The sequence below is a fragment of the Pyrgilauda ruficollis genome, unplaced genomic scaffold (genome assembly GCF_017590135.1).
Source record: "Pyrgilauda ruficollis isolate IOZ18807 unplaced genomic scaffold, ASM1759013v1 scaffold48, whole genome shotgun sequence".
NCBI classification, from domain to species: domain Eukaryota; kingdom Metazoa; phylum Chordata; class Aves; order Passeriformes; family Passeridae; genus Pyrgilauda; species Pyrgilauda ruficollis.
In genome coordinates this window covers 4,447,212-4,466,742 of record NW_024526377.1, presented here as the reverse complement: position 1 = coordinate 4,466,742, position 19,531 = coordinate 4,447,212, and the positions used below count along the sequence as shown (strand labels likewise).

The following is a 19,531-nucleotide window of genomic DNA, read 5'->3' as shown; positions in this document are numbered from 1 at the left end:
GCTATTCCTTTTTCCTGCATCCAGCCATGGAGAGTGGGGGGAAGCTGAGCCCTTCCCATCCCCATCAAGGCATGGACGGGGTTTGGAGAAGCCCAGACTGGGTTGGGTTGGAAGGGAATGTAAGGATTGTCCACAGGGACACCTTCCACTGTCCCTCGTCACTCCAAGCCCTGTCCAACCTCTCTTTGGAGACTTCTGGGATGGGGCTTCTCTGGAATGTTTAATGCTTCCCAAAAGATTGTCCCTTTTATTTATCCCCAGGAAACTGAGGCACAGGGAGGGACAGGAGCTCCAGGCCAGCAGGGTTGAGCTGCCTCTTGCCTTCATTCCATGGAATCATGGAATGGTTTGGGATGGAAAGGAGTTGAAATCCCATTCCACCCCCTGCCATGGGGACACCTTCCACCATCCCTGGTCACTCCAAGCCCTGTCCAACCTCTCCTTGGAGACTTCTGGGATGGGGCAGCCCCAGATTCTCTGGGCACAGATGGGGTTCAGAGATGCCCAGACTGGTTTGGGTTGGAAGAGAACGTAAGGATTGTCCACAAGGACACTTTCCACCATTCCTGGTCACTCCAACCCTCTCCAGCCTCTCCTAGGACACTTCCAGGGATGGGGCAGCCCCAGATTCTCTGGTCAATCCACACCTGTTGTTTATAGGGAAGAATCCATCCCAATATCCAACCCAACCCTGTCCTCTTTCAGCTCCAGGCTGTTACCTCAAGACTCTGCTGTCACAAACAAACATCCCCATCCCAAAACTCTCCCAACACCTCACACCTACTGAGGATGCAGGAATCAAACCCTGTTACATCCACTTCAACCCCCTCAGGGTGGACATCAGTCCCTAAATCCCCCGTTCCCTCCCGAGGAGCCTCCAGGAGCCTTCCCCACACCCGTGGGTGCCACAGGAGGTTCCCAAGGGACACCTACCCAGACAGCGGACCTCAGCCCCGCTCCAGAGCCCGTTGGCCATGCACTCCCGGACCCTGGAGCCCACCAGGGTGTAGCCAGTGTTGCAGGAGAAGATGGCAGTGGCCCCGTAACTGGTGAGGGTCCCGATCTTGTTCCCGTTGGGAGGGGTGGGCAGGTCCCCACAGGAGATAACTAGGACAGATCCCAAAGGATAGTGAGAACAGGCTGGGTTTTGAAGGAATGCATCCAGGCACAGCACCAGGAGTTATTGTTGGAGTGGGAAAGTTCATTAAATAATTCCAGGAATTGTAATAATTCCAGAGCCATGTTAGACGAGGTGACAAAAATAAGAGCTGTTAATATTTATGTTTCAGGACATAAGGAAAGCACTAAAGACAGGCTGGGAAGGAACCAAAGGATTTTTTCACACCAGAACTTCCTCACACAGGAATATTTTTCTGTCATTAACCCATTGCTGATTCCCAGAAAACCCACAGAATCATGGAATGGGGTGGGTTGGAAGAGACCTTAAAGACCATGAGCAGGGACATCTCCCTCTGGGCCAGGTTGCTCCAAGCACTGTCCAGCCTGCCCTTGGAATGGCACAAAGTTTCCAATTAAAAGTGACAGCCAGCTTTCCCCCAAAAGCCAAAATCCAGAAATCTGCAGATCCCAGCTGGGTTTGTGGGATGCAGGAACCCCTGCAAACCCAACTCCCCCTCAGAACTCCAGCTCTTGATTTTATCTTCATTTTCTCTGCCTTCAAGCTCTGCAAATCCTCCAGAGCTCCCGCTGGGTGCTCCTGACCTCGGGGCACTGCCAAGATCCTGTCACTTGGATTTAGGTGGCAATAAGGCTGAGGGAACAAAAGGAGGTCAGGCTCCTGCTCCCAGAACCAGAGGAAGAGCTGGCAGGGGGAAAAGTACATCTGTCACCCACGCCAGCAGCCACAGCTCCACAAACAAAGGCAGGCAGCAGGGAAGGAGAGATTTTGCTGCCTCTGTCTGTACTTGGAGAGAAAAACTCTCCACCTCTGACAAAAGGAGAGATCCAAAGCACAGCAGTGGTGTCAGAACAACTGAGAGCTGCTGGTGTGCCGCGCTGGGTTTGATTTGCAGGTGACACTGTTACCCTTGTAAACCTGGTGTTTGTGTGAGAGCTGAGGCTTGACAGCAGAATTCTTTATTTTTCGTCCTTAAAAGCCCTACTTCAGAGCAGCTGTGGCAGAGAAGCTGCTGAGACCCCACAGCAACAGCTGAGCTGAAGGGCTTGAGATCCCAGAGAAGTGCTGGGATTAAACCAGGAATCACATCCAGGCATCTCCCTGCATCCCAGCTCCCTTCCAGCAGCTCTGCTGTCTCCACCTCAGCTGCTGCCAGCAGTAATTAAGTTCCACCCCACAGCAGGGACACCTTCCATTATCCCAGTTTGCTCCAACATGGCCTGGGACACTTCCAGGGATGGGGTGGGTTGGAAGGGATGGGGCAGCCACAGTTTCCCTGGGAAATCCATCCCAGCCTCTCCCTGCCCTCCCAGGGATGGATTTCCTCCCAAAATCTGCACCAAACCATGCCATCCTGTACCCACAGGGCACCATCTCCTTGGTTATCCATGGTCACCCACCAGCACCATCCTGAAACCCCCAGGGCTGGGATTTCCTGGCCCAAAAAACAAAACCAGCCCCCAGTGATGCTGCCCTGTGAAAACCACCCCAGCCCCTCCCTGCCTTTCCAGGGATGGATTTCCTCCCAAAATCTGCACCAAACCATCCCATCCTGTACCCAAAGGGCACCATCACAGAATCACAGAACGAGCCAGGTTGGAAAAGACCTTTGAGATCATCAAGTCCACCATCTCCTTGGTTATCCACCACCAGCACCACCCTGAAACCCCCGGGGCTACCATTTGCTGACCCAAAAACCAAAACCAGCCCCGGTGCCACCCGGGGGGTGCCCCTGCTCTTACTTTTACAGGTGGGCACGGGCTCCCCGATGCTCCAGGTGCCGTTGGCCTGGCAGCGGATCACCCTCTGGCCCGTGTAGTAGTAGCCAGGGTCACAGATGAGCATCAGCTGGGCGTTGTAGTGGTACTGCACCTCGTAGGTGAGGCGCCAGCGGCCGTGCTCCACCGCGATGCTGCTCACGTCGGGGCACGTCACGGCTGAGGGGGAAAAGTGGCACAGGGAGTTGGCTGAGTGAGGTTTTAACACACCGAAAAATTCCAGGTGTGGTGGGCTTTTAGTGGAGCTGTGGTTGAGAATTGAAAGGAAAATTTTGTGGGTAGTGTTGTAAGTGGTGATGGTGCCTGAAATCTGAAGAGAAAAAAGCCCTTGCAATGGTGTTAAAATCATCAGATGGGAATCAAGGACACCTCACTGCCTCAGGCCCTGAGAAATGGAAACAAAACTGAGTTGGGGGGGAGCAAACTTGAGGTAAATGACTTCATTACCTGAAGTTATAATTGGGAGATTAACCCCCAATATGCAAATGGCCCAAAATTACACAAGTGTGAAAACCCCATTGTCCATTTTGGGTGCAGCCCCTGGAGGGCTTTGTCTGCCCTAAATGCCCCTGAAGGCCCTTCAATAAATACAACTGCTTTACACTTTTTAATTTTGTCTGGCCTGTGTTTTTAGGTAGCCCCGAAGGCATCACTGCAGGCTGGGCAGCCCAAACCCCCACTCACCCAGGCACAGAGGGGGCTGGTTCCCGTTGCTCCAGACTCCCTCCTGCAGGCACTCTGCGCTGGGCTCGGCGCCCGGCTGCAGCTGGAAGCCCTGGTTGCACTGGTACACAGCCTTGGTGCCCACTGTGTACTCCTTCCCAAAGACAACCCCGTTCCTTGGGGCTCTGGGAACGCCACAGGAGAGAGCTTGGGAAAAAAAAAATCAGGGAGCTGCTGTTTTTATCCCAAATCGAAACCCCGGATCCCGAACTTTCCTACAGACACTGCAGGGAGTGCCCACCCTTCGTAAAGAACCAGCTTTTGCACCAGCAAAGCCAACCCTGAATCTCACTTTCTCCTGGAAGAGGCTCTGGCTCACACTGCCCATAATATCTATCCCACAAGATGCATCAGCAGAGTGCTCTGGGTTTCCACGTGGAGATGAAGGATCTGATAGTGGGAGCACTTTGTGTTCACACCCCACAGCAGCACCGACCCCAAACACCTCTCCAGGAGCACTTCTGCATTACACAAGGCAGCAAATTGTGTGATTACGTGGTGGCAGAAGGGAGGCTAAATTTAGCCTCATGGCTGAGGAGGTAGAGGGGGGAAATTCGTGGGAAAAATGGGAAAGCAGGTGCGGCGCCAGGCGGCTGCTGGAGATGGCAGCGCTCTGGAGGGGAGGCTCTGCACCATTCCTGCTGGGATCCTGGGCTCAGGGAGCAGGGCAGGGAGGGGACAGGCAGGTGACAGCCAAATTACACAAAGAATCGCTGCCATTTATGCTGTTACCCTTTCTCCCAACCCTGCCAGCGCTGGGAAATGCCCCCAGATCTGCTTCTCCAGCAGCACGAGGAGGAGGAGGGAAAACAAATCCAGATCTGACTCCAAACCCACCCTGTGGTACCCATCCCTCTCCAAGCCTGGCTCTGGGGAAAAGGCAGATCCACTTCCCTCCTGTCTGGACAGGGTGGGATGCCAAGGGAAGAGCAGCCAGGACCTGGGAAGCTCCTGAAGGCTCTGTGGGGCTGGGAGAGGAGCAGAACCTGCCAGAAGACACAGCCCTAACCCCTGATCCCAATATCTGCCTGTGTTTCCAAATAAACCCATTCCCTCCTGGAGCAGCCCCAGCTTGGCTCCTGAGCTCCTCTCCTGAGCCACCCCAACACATTCCCCTTCCTGGTGTTCCCTGTGCACAAAAACAGGGCTGGAAAAAAAGGAAAAGTCACTTTTTGGTGACATGGAGCCCAGTGAGGGCTGGAGAGTCCAAACTTTGCATGTGCAGCAGCAGCATCAGCAGAGCCCTGGGTCTTTCCCCATGCAAGGCCCAGCTTTTATCCCACTCCTGCCACAGCATGGAGCAGGATCCCAGAGCAGCTGGCAGGTGCTGGAATTCTGAGAGGTTTCAGCAGCTCCAGAGGCAGGATTAGGCCCATCCCTGGCGGCACTGATGGTGACAGGAGTGTCACTGCAGTGAGCTCAGGGCTGGCCAATCCCTCTCCAAGGCCTGGTGTCTAGACAGGCTGCCAGGCTGAATACCAATGGCTCTCCCAGGGAAAAGAGAGCACCTGGAAAATCCAACCTTTTCCCTGCTGCTCTTTTCCAGCTCCCAGTCATTCCCTTTCCTCTTTGCCATCTATTCCCAAAGCCCTGGAGACGAGGATCACCCCTCAGCGTTCCGAGCTTGTTCTCAACACCGAATTACTCAATTCAAATATCTTTTTTTTTTTTTCATTGCTTTTCAAAGGACTCTCAGAACTCTATTCCAACCCATCCCTGCTCTCACCTTGGCACAGGGGGATGGCTTCCCTCCAGTGGAAGTGGCCCTGGGGGTGCTGGGTGCAGGTGGTGGTGCTGTGTCCCACCAGGCGGTAGCCGGCGTCGCAGCCGAAGCGCACGGAGCTGCCGGGGCGCAGCCCGGAGTGGCTCAGGATCATCCCGTGGGCTGGTGGCTGTGGGAGGCTGCAGTAGGGAGCTGGGAAGAGCAAACCAGCCACAGGATGAGCAGCAGCAGGGTCATTCCCTTCCCACTCCCAGGAATTACACGGAGCTTCCCCAAAAACCACAGAACAAAAATCAGCGATGGATAAACGCGGAGTCGAAGTGGGGATGGAGTGCAGGGCTCTGGTCTGAGCCTCACCCAGCTCCAGGAATTCCTGGTTATTAAATATTCCTGGTAATTTAATATTCTTTAGTTCATTTGCTGAGCAAAGCCTGGACAGACTTTTCCAATGCCTGGCCACCCCGTCATCCAGAAACCTTTCCTGATATCCAGTCCCTGGCATCAGTGACTCCACATCAGGCTTCTGATTCTGAAAAGTGGTTGGGAAATGAGCCAAAGCTCCAAGGTTTCTCCCTAGAATTTCTCCTGATTGTGATCCCACAATCCTGGTCCTGATTGTTACAGAGTGGTTGAGACTGAGCCAAAGCTCCAAGGTTTCTCCTGGACAGCTCCTGCCTTTCCCGACCTCCCCAGCTCGGAACACGCCCGGCTTCGTGCCTCCCCTGCCTTGGCAGCTCCTGCCCTGACAGCTGGATCTCTGCAGGAATTCCATGGATTCTCCTGGCTGCGGAGCTGCTCCTGCTCCTGGCAGAGGCAGCTGGGACTCACCAGAGTAGCGGATTTTGAAGCCTTTCCTGTTGTAGGCGTGGTCGGAGGACCAGCGCAGGAAGACGCTGTTCCCGCTGCTGGTGACGGTCAGAGGGGACGAGTAATTCCCACTCAGGGACAGCAGCAGGGGGCTCTGCCCAGAGGGACCTGCCAGGAACAGGGAAAAGGGAGAAGGGAGAAGTCACAGCAGCCATGGAGCCACTGGGGGGGCTCGGTGTCCCTGCAGGAGGAAGGAGCACAGGGAGATTTCCCTGAGGAAAGGCAGCTCCCAGCTCCCTGTGGAGTTCCAGGGCGCTCATCCTGCTCCTGGGATCCAGGAGCAAAGCTGATGACAGGAAAAGCAGGATTTTGCTCAGGTCCTCATGGTGACCCCAGGAGCACCAGCATAGTCCCTGTGTCTGCACTGTTTATCCTGAGAATCCCCTCCCCATTCCCAAGAACTCCTGGGGCTGGATAATCTGCTCCCTGTGGCCTTCAGGGATGAGAATTCCCCCTTTTCCAACTCACCCACTGCAGCAATCTCTGCTGCCATCCCTCTCCCAGGAGTTTGCCAACTCCTGCCCCTTGGAAAAATCCTTCAGATCCATCCCAAAAAATCAAATTATAGCTGTTTCCTTATGCCAGGAATCAGTGAGGAGCTTTCTGGAAGGCCAGCAGGAGGTTCCAGGTGGGAAGTTGGCCCTGGAATGCTCCTTCCCCCTTGACTGCCATGGGATTATGGAACCCCAGGAAGGTTTGGGATGGAAGGCAGGTCAGAGGGGGGAGTCTCTCACCATCAAAGATTTCAAACTCATCAAACTGCTTCTCGCTGAGGAAGTACTCGATGGTGAGGGAGATGTTGTAGCCTGACTCCACCTTCACTACCCAGGAGCAGGTCTGGAAGTGGGGGTAACTTCCCAGGAAGCTCTGGCTCAGGATCACCCCGGTGGAATCCGTCATCAGCTGGTTCATGGGGCAGTGCACTGGGAATGGAAATGAGCATTCAGTGGAAATGAACATGAAATGAACGTTTTTCAGAGCAAGGGTGGAAGCACAAGGTGTGTCCTGATGAGCCAGCTCAAGGCAGAGCACGACCCCTGCACTCCTTGAGCCCTGGGGCTCAAAGAATCCCAAAATCCCACAAATCCCAACCATTGTCACACTCAAAGAAAGGAGCAAAAAGCAGCAAAGCCAACAAACCATTCCCACTGCCTCAGCTCACACCTCTCCCAAAACAAGGAGGATCACGACCAGAACTCTCCTGAGGCACAAAAACCTCTCCAAGAATATCTGGAAACTCTTTTAGAACAAAAGCTGGAGCCACAGCTCATCCCATGGAATTGTTAACAGGGACATGAGAACTGCAATTCCTGCTCAGGGGGTGTCTCACTCCCTCCTCCCAAAATCCCACACTCCTGCAGATGGGAAAATAAACCCCAAGGATGAAAAATGTGCCAAAAAACCTCCCCCAGCTCCATCCCTGAGCAGGGAAATCTGGGATTTGTGGAAGTTGTACCTTCACAGGTGGGTGGGGGTCCCTCGAACTGCAGGTGGGTGCCCAGTTTGCAGGTGAGGATTTCATTCCCAATCAGGGTGAAGCCAGGAAGGCACCGGTACCTGACGATGTCACCTGGGCAGGGATGGAAAACAGGGATGGGAGGGGAAAATGCACCAAAAAAAGGGGAATTTATGGGATAAAAGGTGGAATAGAGGGATAAAACAGGGGATTGCAGAGATAAAAGGGGAAATGGAGGGAGAAGAGGGGGAAATAGAGGGACAAAAGGGGGAAATAAGGGGATAAAAGGTGAAATAGGGGGATAAAAAGGGGAATTGCAGAGATAAAAGGGGGAAATCCAGGGATAAAAGGGGAAATGGAGGGAGAAGAGGGGGAAATAGAGGGACAAAACGGGGAAATAAGGGGATAAAAGGTGAAATAGGGGGATAAAAGGGGGAATTGCAGAGATAAAAGGGGGAAATCCAGGGATAAAAGGGGAAATGGAGGGATAAGAGGGGGAAATAGAGGGACAAAACGGGGAAATAAGGGGATAAAAGGGGGAATTGCAGAGATAAAAGGTGGAAATGCAGGGATAAAGAGGGGAAATAGAGGGACAAAAGGGGGAAATAAGGGGATAAAAGGGGGAATTGCAGAGATAAAAGGGGGAAATGCAGGGATAAAGAGGGGAAATAGAGGGACAAAAGGGGAAAATGCAGAATAAAGGGGTAAATATTGGAATACAAGGGGTAAATGCAGAAATAAAAGGAGTAGGTGCAGATAAAAGGGGTAAATACAGGAATAAAAGGGAGAAATACAGGAATAAAAGGCGTAAAACAGAAATAAAAGGCTAGGAAAGCCATGCTGGAGTCACCCTGGGATAAACTCCTGTCACCACAACAGATTTGGGAATTATTCCAGGTGCAGACTCCCCTCAAAGAGAGCAGCCAGGGTGAGAAGCTGCTCCAAGAAAAATCCTGGCTGCAACCATTTGAAAATGTGGATGAAAAAAAAGATAAAAAATCACAAAAAAACTCCTGGAAAGATCCCCAAAAAGCAGAATAAAGGCTCTAAAGCTTCATGTGCAACACCTGAGAAACATCATTATTCCCAAAGATTCCTGAGAGATTCCAAACAGGCTCAAATCTCTCCCAAAAACCCATTTTTCCAGGGAGGAAAAAGGCTGGGAACAACGGGAACACGTGGATGCTGCTTTTGATGTTGATCTCCCATGAAAAACCCTCCTGGAAAACCAGGATTTGGGGGGGAAAATGCACTCCCAGGAGCTGGAGAGATGGGAGTGAGGATGAGGAGGACGAGGGAAGGTTTTACCGATGTTGAACTCCTCGTTCTCCGTGACGATCTCGGCGTTGGGAACGATGGTGGGAGGCTGGCAGCGGAACAGCTGGAAGGCTGGGAAGGCAAGGGAAGAGCAGCACGTCCTGAAGGCAGCAGGGAAATCCTCCCTCCCCACCAGGAAAATCCTCCCTCTCCGCCAGGAAAATCCTTTGTCTCCACAAGGAAAATGTTCCCTTTCCACCAGGAAATTCCTCCCTTTCCACAAGGAAATTCCTCCCTTTCCACAAGGAAATTCCTCCCTCTCCACCAGGAAAATCCTCCCTTTCCACATGGAAAATTCTTCCTTTCCATCAGGAAAATCCTCCCTCCCCACCAGGAAAATTCTCCCTTTCCACAAGGAAATTCCTCCCTCTCCACCAGGAAAATCCTCCCTTTCCACATGGAAAATTCTTCCTTTCCATCAGGAAAATCCTCCCTCCCCACCAGGAAAATTCTCCCTTTCCAACAGGAAATTCCTCCCTCTCCACCAGGAAAATCCTCCCTTTCCACAAGGAAAATCCTCCCTTTCCACCAGGAAAATCCTCCCTCTCCACCAGGAAAATCCTTTGTCTCCACAAGGAAATTCCTCCCTCTCCACCAGGAAAATTCTCCCTCTCCACCAGGAAAATCCTCCCTCTCCACCAGGAAAATCCTCCCTCTCCACCAGGAAAATCCTCCCTCTCCACCAAGAAAATTCTCCCTTTCCAACAGGAAAATCCTCCCTCTCTACCAGGAAATTTCTCCCTCTCCACCAGGAAATTCCTCCCTCTCCACCAAGAAAAATGATCCCTCTCTTCCAGGAAAATCCTCCTTTTCCAACAGGAAATTCCTCCCTCTCCACCAGGAAACTGAATTAGCCAAATCCAACCAAGCCTTTCCCCCCACAAATCCTACAGAGATGAAGGCAGGAATTTGTATCCTGCTGTTTCTTCCACCCCAACAGGAAGATTTTGGGTGTTCCTGGACAACGTTTTTCCTTTGGGAATGTCAACAGCAATTTTTGAGATGCTGAAAAAGGATCTTGGTGGCCTCAGTGGAATTTAGTCACCCAGGAAAAAAGAAAAGAGTCCCAGGCTGCTCCAGCACCTCATGAATGAAAATATTATCCAGGGAATCCCATCCCTTGGACAGGGATCTCAAAACTTACTGATTTTTACTTTTTTTTTTAAACTTGGAAGTGATTTTTTTTTAGTGATTTTTTCCACAAAGAATTCCAAGAGTGAGAATGTTTCCAGCTGCAAATCCTTGGAGTTCTCAGAGTGACTTGAGCAAAGTCCAGGTGAAAAAGGGCAAAATTTGCAAAACTTTGTGGAAAAAACTGAGCTGGAAAACTTCCTGAAAAAAACCAACCAACCAAACAAACAAACAAACAGAAAAAACCCCAAAAAAAACCCACCCAAACAAACAAACAAACAAAAAAAACTGGACTGAACTTCTCTGTGGGAAAAAAAAAAAAACTGGTTTGAAAAATTTTGTGGAAAAAAACTGCAATGGAAAAATTCATAGAAAACCTGGGCTGAAAAACTTCCTGGAAAAACCTGGTTTGAAAGACTTTGTGGAAATAAACTGAACTGAAAAACTTCCTGGAAAAACTGGTTTGAAAGACTTTGTGGAAAAAAACTGGGCTGAAAAACTTCCTGGAAAAAACTGGTTTGAAAAATTTTGTGGAAAAAAAACAAAAAAAAAACTGAGCTGAAAAACTTCCTGGGGAAACCTGACCTGAAAAACTTCATTGAAAAAGAAAAACCGGGCTGGAAAACTCTGTGGAAAAAAAAACTGGTTTGAAAAATTTTGTGGAAAAAAACTGCAATGGAAAACTTCATGGAAAACCTGGGCTGAAAAACTTCCTGGAAAAACTGGGACTTTGTGGAAATAAACTGAACTGAAAAACTTCCTGGAAAAACTGGTTTGAAAGACTCTGTGGAAAAAAATGGGCTGAAAAACTTCCTGGAAAAAATTGGTTTGAAAAATTTTGTGGAAAAAAAACAAAAAAAAAACTGAGCTGAAAAACTTCCTGGGGAAACCTGACCTGAAAAACTTCATTGAAAAAGAAAAACCGGGCTGGAAAACTCTGTGGAAAACTTGGGGTTAAAGGGTATTTTTTTGCATTTTCCCAGACCTATTCCCCAGTATTCCCAAGGTTTCCCCTCCCAGGAGTGCAGCAGCACTGACCATAGAAGTAGATGGCGAAGATGCCTCCGTTGGCGCCGTCGCTGTGGAATTTCAGCAGCACCTGGTTGGAGGAGCTCTGGGCAGATTTCTTGGCTGAGTTGCCTGTGAACACCCCCAGCTGGGGGGCTGTTTGCTGGGGTCCGTCCCTGATGGCAGGAACATAAAGAAAATTGATTTTTCCAGGGATTTAAGCCTAGGAACTTGACCTCCTCCTGCCCTGCATGCCTAGGGACTCCTCATCCTCCTCCCCCTTCCTCATCCTCCCTTTCCCACATCCACATTTCAGACTCCCTGCTCCAGTTTAACCCCTACAACTTCTCCTGGCTCCCAGCTGATAATCAGAAATGCAAATTTCACTTTTAACCTCAGAAACTGAGGAATTAGGACCCGTTTCCCAAAGGAATTTCACTCCCTGTTCGCCCAGCAGACACGGGGATATTCTGAAGGTCAGACTTTGTGTGCTACAAGCTCAAAATTTGGTCACAAACTCTTTAATCTGCTTAAAGTTGATAATCTCCATTATTATGCATAAATAATATTTTTATTTATTCATATTAAAAGAAAGCTCAAAAAAATGTTTAATTTCTCTTCTCCAAAACACCAGGAAGCTCCCAGCCTGCAAAGGGGATCCCAGGGGCCCCATTCCCAGTTGCTGCTATTTCAAAGCCAGGAGTATTTCCCAAAATGAGTCCTTGGAGTGACTCCTGACCCTCCGGACCTACCAGACAGTGATGAAATCATTGTAGGGCTCTGTCTGCAGCAGGGTGAAGTTCAGGTGGATCCCATATCCCACAGGCACTGTCAGCAGCCAGGTGCAATCCTGGGAATTTGGGTACTGGTTGGGGAAGCCAGGAGAATAAACTGTCCCATTCTGGGCAGTGACATTGCCCCCACAAGGCACTGCAGGGGAGCAGAGAGAAACACAAAACCAGTGAGCAAATATCCCCTTAAACATCCTTATATCCTATTTTTATTCCTTTTTTTTTTTTTTTTTTTAGTACAAAGGTAACAATTCTGGATACAGAAAAATCCAGATCTTGGCCTAACTTGCCTCAAATACTTCCTCTCTGCTACAAGCACAGAGAAAGAGCAGCTGAGGATTCAGCTCTTTGTGTTCTCTGGGGTTCAAGGACTTACAAGAGGGCAAATATCACCTCTCTCCCTCCTTCCCAGCTCCTGCAGAGCCTGTGCTGGGATAAAGGTCAGTGCTCCCGGGAAATGGGCTGGGAAATCTTCAATAAGCAGGTCTGAACTTCTTAAAGGTTCACCTGAAACCCTTCTGGAAGTAAATCCCACAGAATTCCGGCCACCAGCCCGAGGGGTGAAAGGCTGAAACAGCCATGAGGGGGTTGGAAATAAGAATTTGGGTGAGTTTGGATTGTAAATCTTCAGCCTGCAGAGTCCTCTGAGCACAGTTTTCAGAAAAAAAAAAAAAAAAACCACCTTGGAAGATTCCTGAGGATCTCCCACCTGGATCATTTTGGAGATGCCCAAGAAGGAGAGAGACAGGGACACAGAGTCCTCAGAGCTGCCAGGCTCTTTTACCAGCGACTATTTTTATTTATCAGAGCTAGATCAATGGAAGCTGGATGTTGTTGAGGGAATAAAGCACCAAGGAATTACCACTCCAAGGCCCCTGGAGTGTGTCACACAGAAATAACAGCTCCAGCAGGGAGGTGAGAGACACAGATTCTCCTCACCCACACCCCAAGACTCAAACCCCCATCAGAAGCTGCTCTTTGGTTCCAAAACACCCCAAATATCTGAATTCACTCAACAACCACGGAATTCACTCAACAACCACGGAATTTAGTCAACAACCAGGAATTAACTCAACAATCAAGGAATCAACTCAAAAACCACAGAATTAAGTCAACAACCAAGGCATTCACTCAACAACCACTGAATTCACTCAACAACCACGGAATTCACTCAACAACCGCCACCCCCAGGGCAGGATTGTCCCTCCTCACCTTGGTACTCCAGCTTGAAGCCGGGTTTGTTCTGGGAGTGGTCGCTGTGGAAGTAGACGGTGGTTTCGTGGGAGGTGGACAGCAGGGAGCCGGGCAGCTCGGCGCCGCTGAAGCGCCCGATGACGCTGCTGGTGTCGTAGGGCCCGTTCCTGATCTCCACAAAGTCGTGGTTGGGCTCCGTGGAGAAGTTCAGGAACTGGATGTGGGCACCTGGAGAGGGGGAAGGAGGAGTTTGGCTCTAGAATTGCAGGTGAGTTTTTGCACCAACATCAACACCAACCCCAGCACCAACATCAGCATTAACCCCAGCTCCAACACCAACACCAACCCCAACCCCAACATTAGCACCAACCCCAGCTCCAATCCCAATGCCAAACCCAGCTCCAACACCAGCATCAACATCAGCACTAACCCCAGCTCCAATAGCAGCACCAACCCCAACATCAACACCAACCCCAGCTCCAACAGAAGCTTCAACAGGAGCACCAACCCCAACATCAGCACCAACCCCAACCCTAGCTTTAAACCCAGCTCCAACCCCAACATCAGCACCAATCCCAGCTCCAACCCTCGTTCCAATCCCAACCCCAATTCAAATCCCAACCCCAACATCAGCTCCAACCCCAGCTCCAAGAGAAGCTTCAACAGGAGCACCAATCCCAACATCAGTACCAACCCCAGCTCCAACCCTCATTCCAATCCCAATCCCAACCCCAATTCAAATCCCAACCCCAGCTCCAACCCCAGCACTGCCCACCGCAGAGCCCAGGACAGCCCGGGCACCCCCAACCCCAACATCAGCTCCAACCCCAGCTCCAAGAGAAGCTTCAACAGGAGCACCAATCCCAACATCAGCACCAACCCCAGCTCCAACCCTCGTTCCAATCCCAACCCCAATTCAAATCCCAACCCCAACATCAGCTCCAACCCCAGCACTGCCCACCCGCAGAGCCCAGGACAGCCTGGGCACTCAGCAGGACTCTAACTGCCCTGGGGACACAGAGTGCCTTCAAACTGACTCAGAGGAGCTTTGGATGGGAGGTTAGGAAGGCATTCCTCCCTGGGAGGGTGGGAGGTCCTGGCACAGGTGCCCAGAGAAGCTGTGGCTGCCCCTGGGTCCCTGGCAGTGTCCCAGACCAGGCTGGATGGAGCACCTTGGGATAGTTTCCCCTGGCAGGGGGTGGAATGAGATGATCTCGAGGTTCTTCCCAACCCAAACCAGTCAGGGATTCTCTGATTTTTCAGCCCCTCTTCTGGGACAGCACCAACCCAAACCCAGCTCTCTCACCAAACCCCACTGGCAGCAGGATCCTCCACGTGCAGTCCAGGTTGCTGGGGTAATTTCCTGGGAATCCTGGGCTCAGGAGCACTCCTTCCATCTCTTCTGCTGTTCCTCCACACTGGGCTGGAAAAACAACAGGGTTCATGGTCAGGATCCAGTCACAGGATCCCTGCCAGGATCCCTGAGGGGTCTGTCTGGGTGACGGCCACGGGAAATCAAGGAATTAAAGACTCAGCTGAGGAAAAGGAACCAGCACCAAGTTTCCAGGCACTGCATGGCCACATCAGGAATGGATGTGCATTTCTCCTGCCCTTTGGAGATGGAGACTGAGCCCAGGGATCCAGTTTGGGCCACCACAGAGGGAGAGCCAGATCTGAGCAGTGACAGAGGGGATGGGCACCTGCTCTGCCCACAGACACTGCATCAAATCAGGCACCAGCGCTTGCTTGACACTTTCACCAGCTCAAAAAATGACTGTGAAGAAGCTGAGTGATCCTATTTTGACCCCAGTTACAGCCTCTTCTTTTCCCTGCCCCAGCTGCCAATCTCTGGGCAGTCTGTCACTGATAAATCCAGCACAGAGTGTTTGCTCACTGCCCACAGCCAACTGCCAGCCACAACAGCCCAAAAATATGTTTACAAAAGGCATCACATGAAATTTAAACACTGACAGCACCTTCTCATGCTTATCTGGATGACCTCCACCTGGTCCCAGCAGCAGCACTCAGCTGAATCCAGCCAGGTGTCCTCCTAACTCGCTGTGACAGTCAGGTACAGGCTCTTTGTCCAATATCTCATTACCCCAGACTTGCTCCTAACGAGGTTTCTCCCAGAAGATTTCTCTTTCTTTTCCCTCTTAATGGCTCTTTAATAGAACTGCTTCTGAATTATTTAGAAGCCCAGCAGCTGGAGGAAGTAGACCAGGAGAAAATCAGCACAGTTGCAAACTGTGCTTGGAGCAGGAGCTCTGGTGGGCACAGGACAGAGCCCCAGGACTGTCACACCCACAAGGGTGACAGCCACTCCTCCAGGAGTGACTCCAGATGTGTTTCTGCCTCTCTGCAGCTGCCTGACCTTTCCCAGGGAGGTGAAAAGACAGGCACAGCCCAAGCAGCCAAAATCCTGCTGGATTGGGAGGCTGGTGCTGATTCAAAGGACCAAACTTGTGGCTTGCCAGCTTTTGGGATCCTCCTCCATGCTGGGATCTCCCAGCTGAGCCCAAGGACTTCTGCTTCCATTCAGAGCAGCTCCCAAGGGAATGGGTCCTTTAGTTCAGTCATTCTCCTGGAAACATCTCTCTATTTATTCCTGGCCTGCAGATCATCAGATAAAAAGAACTGTTGGCTCTTATAATTACTTTAAAGCCAAATGATGTAAGCTGGAACAGCAGGAGCCCAAAATAACTGTTAACTAAAGCTATTAAATGCATAAATGTCTCTCTCAGAGCTGCAAAATGTACAATATGAATATTAAACATCTACATTTGCTAAAAGCAAATGACTGGAAATAATTTTAAAAACCTCCTGCAAGTTCCCTTCACCTCCAGGCCTCTTCCACAGGGAAAATGGAATGTCCAGTCATTTCTAGACCTGAAAATCTGAACACATCTGAGGGTAAACAGTGACCTGGACCAGGGACCTGTGGTCACCTGCTGGACAGCAGAGTGGCCACAGCAAGTTGGGATCCTGGGAGGGACCAGGCCCCAGTGAAAGGAGCAGCTTTGGTGGTATCAGATACATTCCACAAAAATAAACCACACTTCAGATGGAAAAAATCCTCAAGCCATAAAACCAACCTGCTTCCAGCACAAGGAAATTTTAGGTTTTCCCTTTTGAATGGTTTTGTGCTGAGGGGGATAATTCTGTGTTTCACATTTTGTGCTACAGCCACATCTGTAACGTCCAAAACAAAGCACTCCAGGCAGCCCACGGGGACTTCTCGGGCACAATTTCCCTGGCAACCAATGTTTTCTCACACTCTCTCACACTTGCAGAACCAACCTGAATTTCTCTAAATCAGCTCTTTAGCCTTGGTTTTTTTGGTTTTTTTTAAGGGAAGTGTTATAAATATCAGCCAGGTAGAAAGAAGTTGATTCCTACCGATGCAGAGGGGTGGAGGGTAATTCCAGCGGCGCACCGTGCCCGGCATGCAGGAGATGTGGGAGTGGCCCTGCAGGGATGGAAAACAAAAACAAAACAAGGGTTTGGGGGGTGGATGGAAGACAAGGGTAGAGCCTGTCCCTGTCCTGGCAGGAAAAAATTCCTTGCAAGATGGATCTGATCCAGAGGGAGATGCCTGTTGTATGTGGGGTGTCAGAAAAAGTGATGCCTTAAAGAATGGAATAAAACAACTCACTTTGGAGATAATCTTTCACACTTGGGTATTATCTTTGGAGATAATATTAGTGTAGGAGGTGATCTAAAGGCTGGTCTTTATTGGAGGAATCCAAGGGAAGATATGGAAAAATGTCCATAAAATGCCGATCCCTGCAAGGGGGGGTGAATACAGTTCTTCAAATTTAGCAAATTAGCATAATTGACAAAAATCATCAGGGACACAAATAGTGAGGTAACTCAACCATCTCCGAATCCTCTCCCTCAGACAGGGACTAAACTTTGTTGATGAAAATGTGTCTCCAAGAGCTGGTCTCAACCTTGGCTCGCAGGAAGAACCAAGACAGGACAGGAACCTGGGACCCCCAGCTTGGAGCTCTGGAACGTGTTTTGTCTTTCTGCCTCAGGAAAAGGCAGGGAAAAGTACTGGGACTGGCCACAAATACAACAACAGAGCTACAAATAGATGTGTAAAGAATACAGAGAACACAGAAAAGCAGGAATCCTTCTGGTGATTCCTAAAGACCTGGAACACAGCTGGACAGAATTAAAGAATAAAGCAGGGATTTATTAAAAGGTTTTTACAGGATACACCTTGGGCAGCACAAGAGCCCAGCCAGGGCTACACCCACGATGGACCCAAGTCAAGAGTTTTCACACTTTTATGAGTTTTGGTCCATTTCCATGTTGGGTTAACTGTCCAATTCCAGCTCCAGGGGATGCAGTCCCACCCTCCCAGGTTGCTCCCCTCCATTCCCTGCTGTTTGCCCTTTTTGGGCTGAAGTTCCAGCGGTGTCCTTGGTTCTGGGCTGGAAAAGGATTGTTCTGTGTGACTGAGCTGTGAGGAGAGCTGCTGCCACTTTATGTGGAGTTCAGAGTCACACTGAGGCAGTGCAGAATCTGGAAAACCAGGGAGCTAAAGCTGCAGGAGGAGTTGGTACCTGCAGGGCGTAGCCGGGCTCGCACTGGAAGGACACCACGTCGTTCACCAGGTAGCGCTCGCCGATCTTCAGCCCATTCCCAGGAACCGCCGGCTCCGGGCAGCTGGAGAGGCCCACGGCTGTGGGGGCAAGGGAGATGGGAGCTCAGGGAGTGGGGATGGGGCTGTGCAGGGGGCTGGAGGGATGGAACACACTTTTGTTTTACCCCATTCCCGTTTACCAACCGCCACCGCAGGCTCTGGGTGGGGAAATGCTGTTTCCTTTGGATTCTGCACGGACAGCCCATTTCCATCCCCACATTTACAGCTGGGAATATCCTGCTGCAAACTCAATTAACAACCTGTGACATCTCATGTGTGGGGTGATGGGGTCTCCTTCCCTTTTCCCTTTTCTGTCCTTCCCTTCTTCCATTCTCCTTTCCTTTCCTTTCCTTTCCTTTCCTTTCCTTTCCTTTCCTTCCCTTCCCTTCCCTTCCCTTCCCTTCCCTTCCCTTCCCTTCTCCCCCCTCCTCCCCAAATCTCCCTCTCCTTCCTTTCCCCATCTCCCTCTCCTTCCCACATCTCATTTCCCCATCTCCTTCCCTAAAATCCCTCTCCTTTCTCCTTCCCGTATCTTCTCCCTTTCCTTCCCACACTTCCCCTCTCCTTTCCAAATCTCCCCTCTCCTTCCCTTCCCCATCTCCCTCTCCTTCCCAACACTCCCTCTCCCCTCTGCGCAGCCCAGGGAGATAAAAGCAATCCTGCAGGCTCCTCACAGCCTCTCCCAGCACCTCCCTCCCTCCCTGCCTGTGCTGGCAGCTGCCTCTCCACGATAACCTGCATCCCTGCAAGGGCTCCTGCTCTGCTGCAGCCCCACAGAGCCCCAGGCAGGGGGAAAATAAAAGAGAAAAGGAGCGAGGAGAGGCTGAGTCTCCTCCTAAAGCCCAGTCACGCTTCCCCCCCGCTCCTGGATGTGCTGCTTGACCTTCAGAGAGGCAGGAGGGAAAATGGCTTTAAATAACTTCTCCTTCACATCAGTGGCTTTCACTCAGTCCCAAATTGTTCCTGGCTTTGGAGCATGCAGAGGTAAGAGCTCAGCCTGAGTACCACAGTGAGGGAGAAACCTGAGTTTTCCTCCCCTGTTTTAAGCTCATCTCTCCCAACTTCCTGCCAGAAGGAACACAGAAAAAAAACCCAGGGCTCAGGGCTGGGAGATTCCAATTGTACAAACAGAGCAGAAATCACATTATTTCCAGCTGCCCTGAAAATCAACACCTATTAATTTCCTCAGCCAAGGAAACAGACAGGGCTGATAATCCCCAGGCTCATGAAAAACCTGGCCATGATTTTTTGCAGGAGGGTGCTCAAAGGATTTATTGATTGGAATAGAGGTGGAGAAGAAACAGAGTCGCAGCAGGAGGACTCCTGCAGCTCCCAGAGCACAGGCTGGGCACATTTTTCTCCCCCAATCCTGTGGTGGCTGTAATCCTACTGGATTCAATAATGGACAAGGTTTCAGTGAGTAAAGGCAGCAAATCCTGGAAGGTTTCGTGCTGCTTGGCTCAAAGCACAGTCCCAGCTTTGCCACTGCAGGGAATCTCACACTGGTTTGGGTGGGAAGTGTCCTCAATCACCCAACTCCCCCTGCCTGGGCAGGGACCCCTCCCACCCTGCCAGGCTGCCCTTGGACCCCTCAGGGATGTGGCAGGCCCAGCTCCTCCTCGGGCAGCATTCCTGTGGCCACTCTCCAGAGTGAACTGCACCATCCAAAAATCCATTTGCAGCCTTGGAAAGAACCCAAAGCAGCAGAAGGTGGCTTGGCTCCAGAGGCCAGAGCCGTGCTCAGAAGCAGC

General features: G+C 50.9%; 1 protein-coding gene across 1 annotated transcript in view; it reads right to left on the bottom strand.

Moving 5' to 3' along the window:
- CSMD2 (CUB and Sushi multiple domains 2) overlaps positions 1-19,531 on the bottom strand; it is a 241,716-nt gene that overhangs the window by 25,867 nt on the left and 196,318 nt on the right. The window contains exons 37-50 of the mRNA XM_041479143.1: positions 17,701-17,819; positions 16,526-16,595; positions 14,433-14,549; positions 13,112-13,354; positions 11,894-12,071; positions 11,172-11,317; positions 8,994-9,074; positions 7,686-7,799; positions 6,964-7,152; positions 6,191-6,337; positions 5,366-5,554; positions 3,601-3,786; positions 2,881-3,075; positions 934-1,107 (exon numbers count right to left, since the gene is read on the bottom strand). Coding sequence (XP_041335077.1) covers positions 934-1,107; positions 2,881-3,075; positions 3,601-3,786; positions 5,366-5,554; positions 6,191-6,337; positions 6,964-7,152; positions 7,686-7,799; positions 8,994-9,074; positions 11,172-11,317; positions 11,894-12,071; positions 13,112-13,354; positions 14,433-14,549; positions 16,526-16,595; positions 17,701-17,819 — 2,148 coding nt within the window. The remainder of the gene's footprint in view (positions 1-933; positions 1,108-2,880; positions 3,076-3,600; positions 3,787-5,365; positions 5,555-6,190; positions 6,338-6,963; positions 7,153-7,685; positions 7,800-8,993; positions 9,075-11,171; positions 11,318-11,893; positions 12,072-13,111; positions 13,355-14,432; positions 14,550-16,525; positions 16,596-17,700; positions 17,820-19,531) is intronic.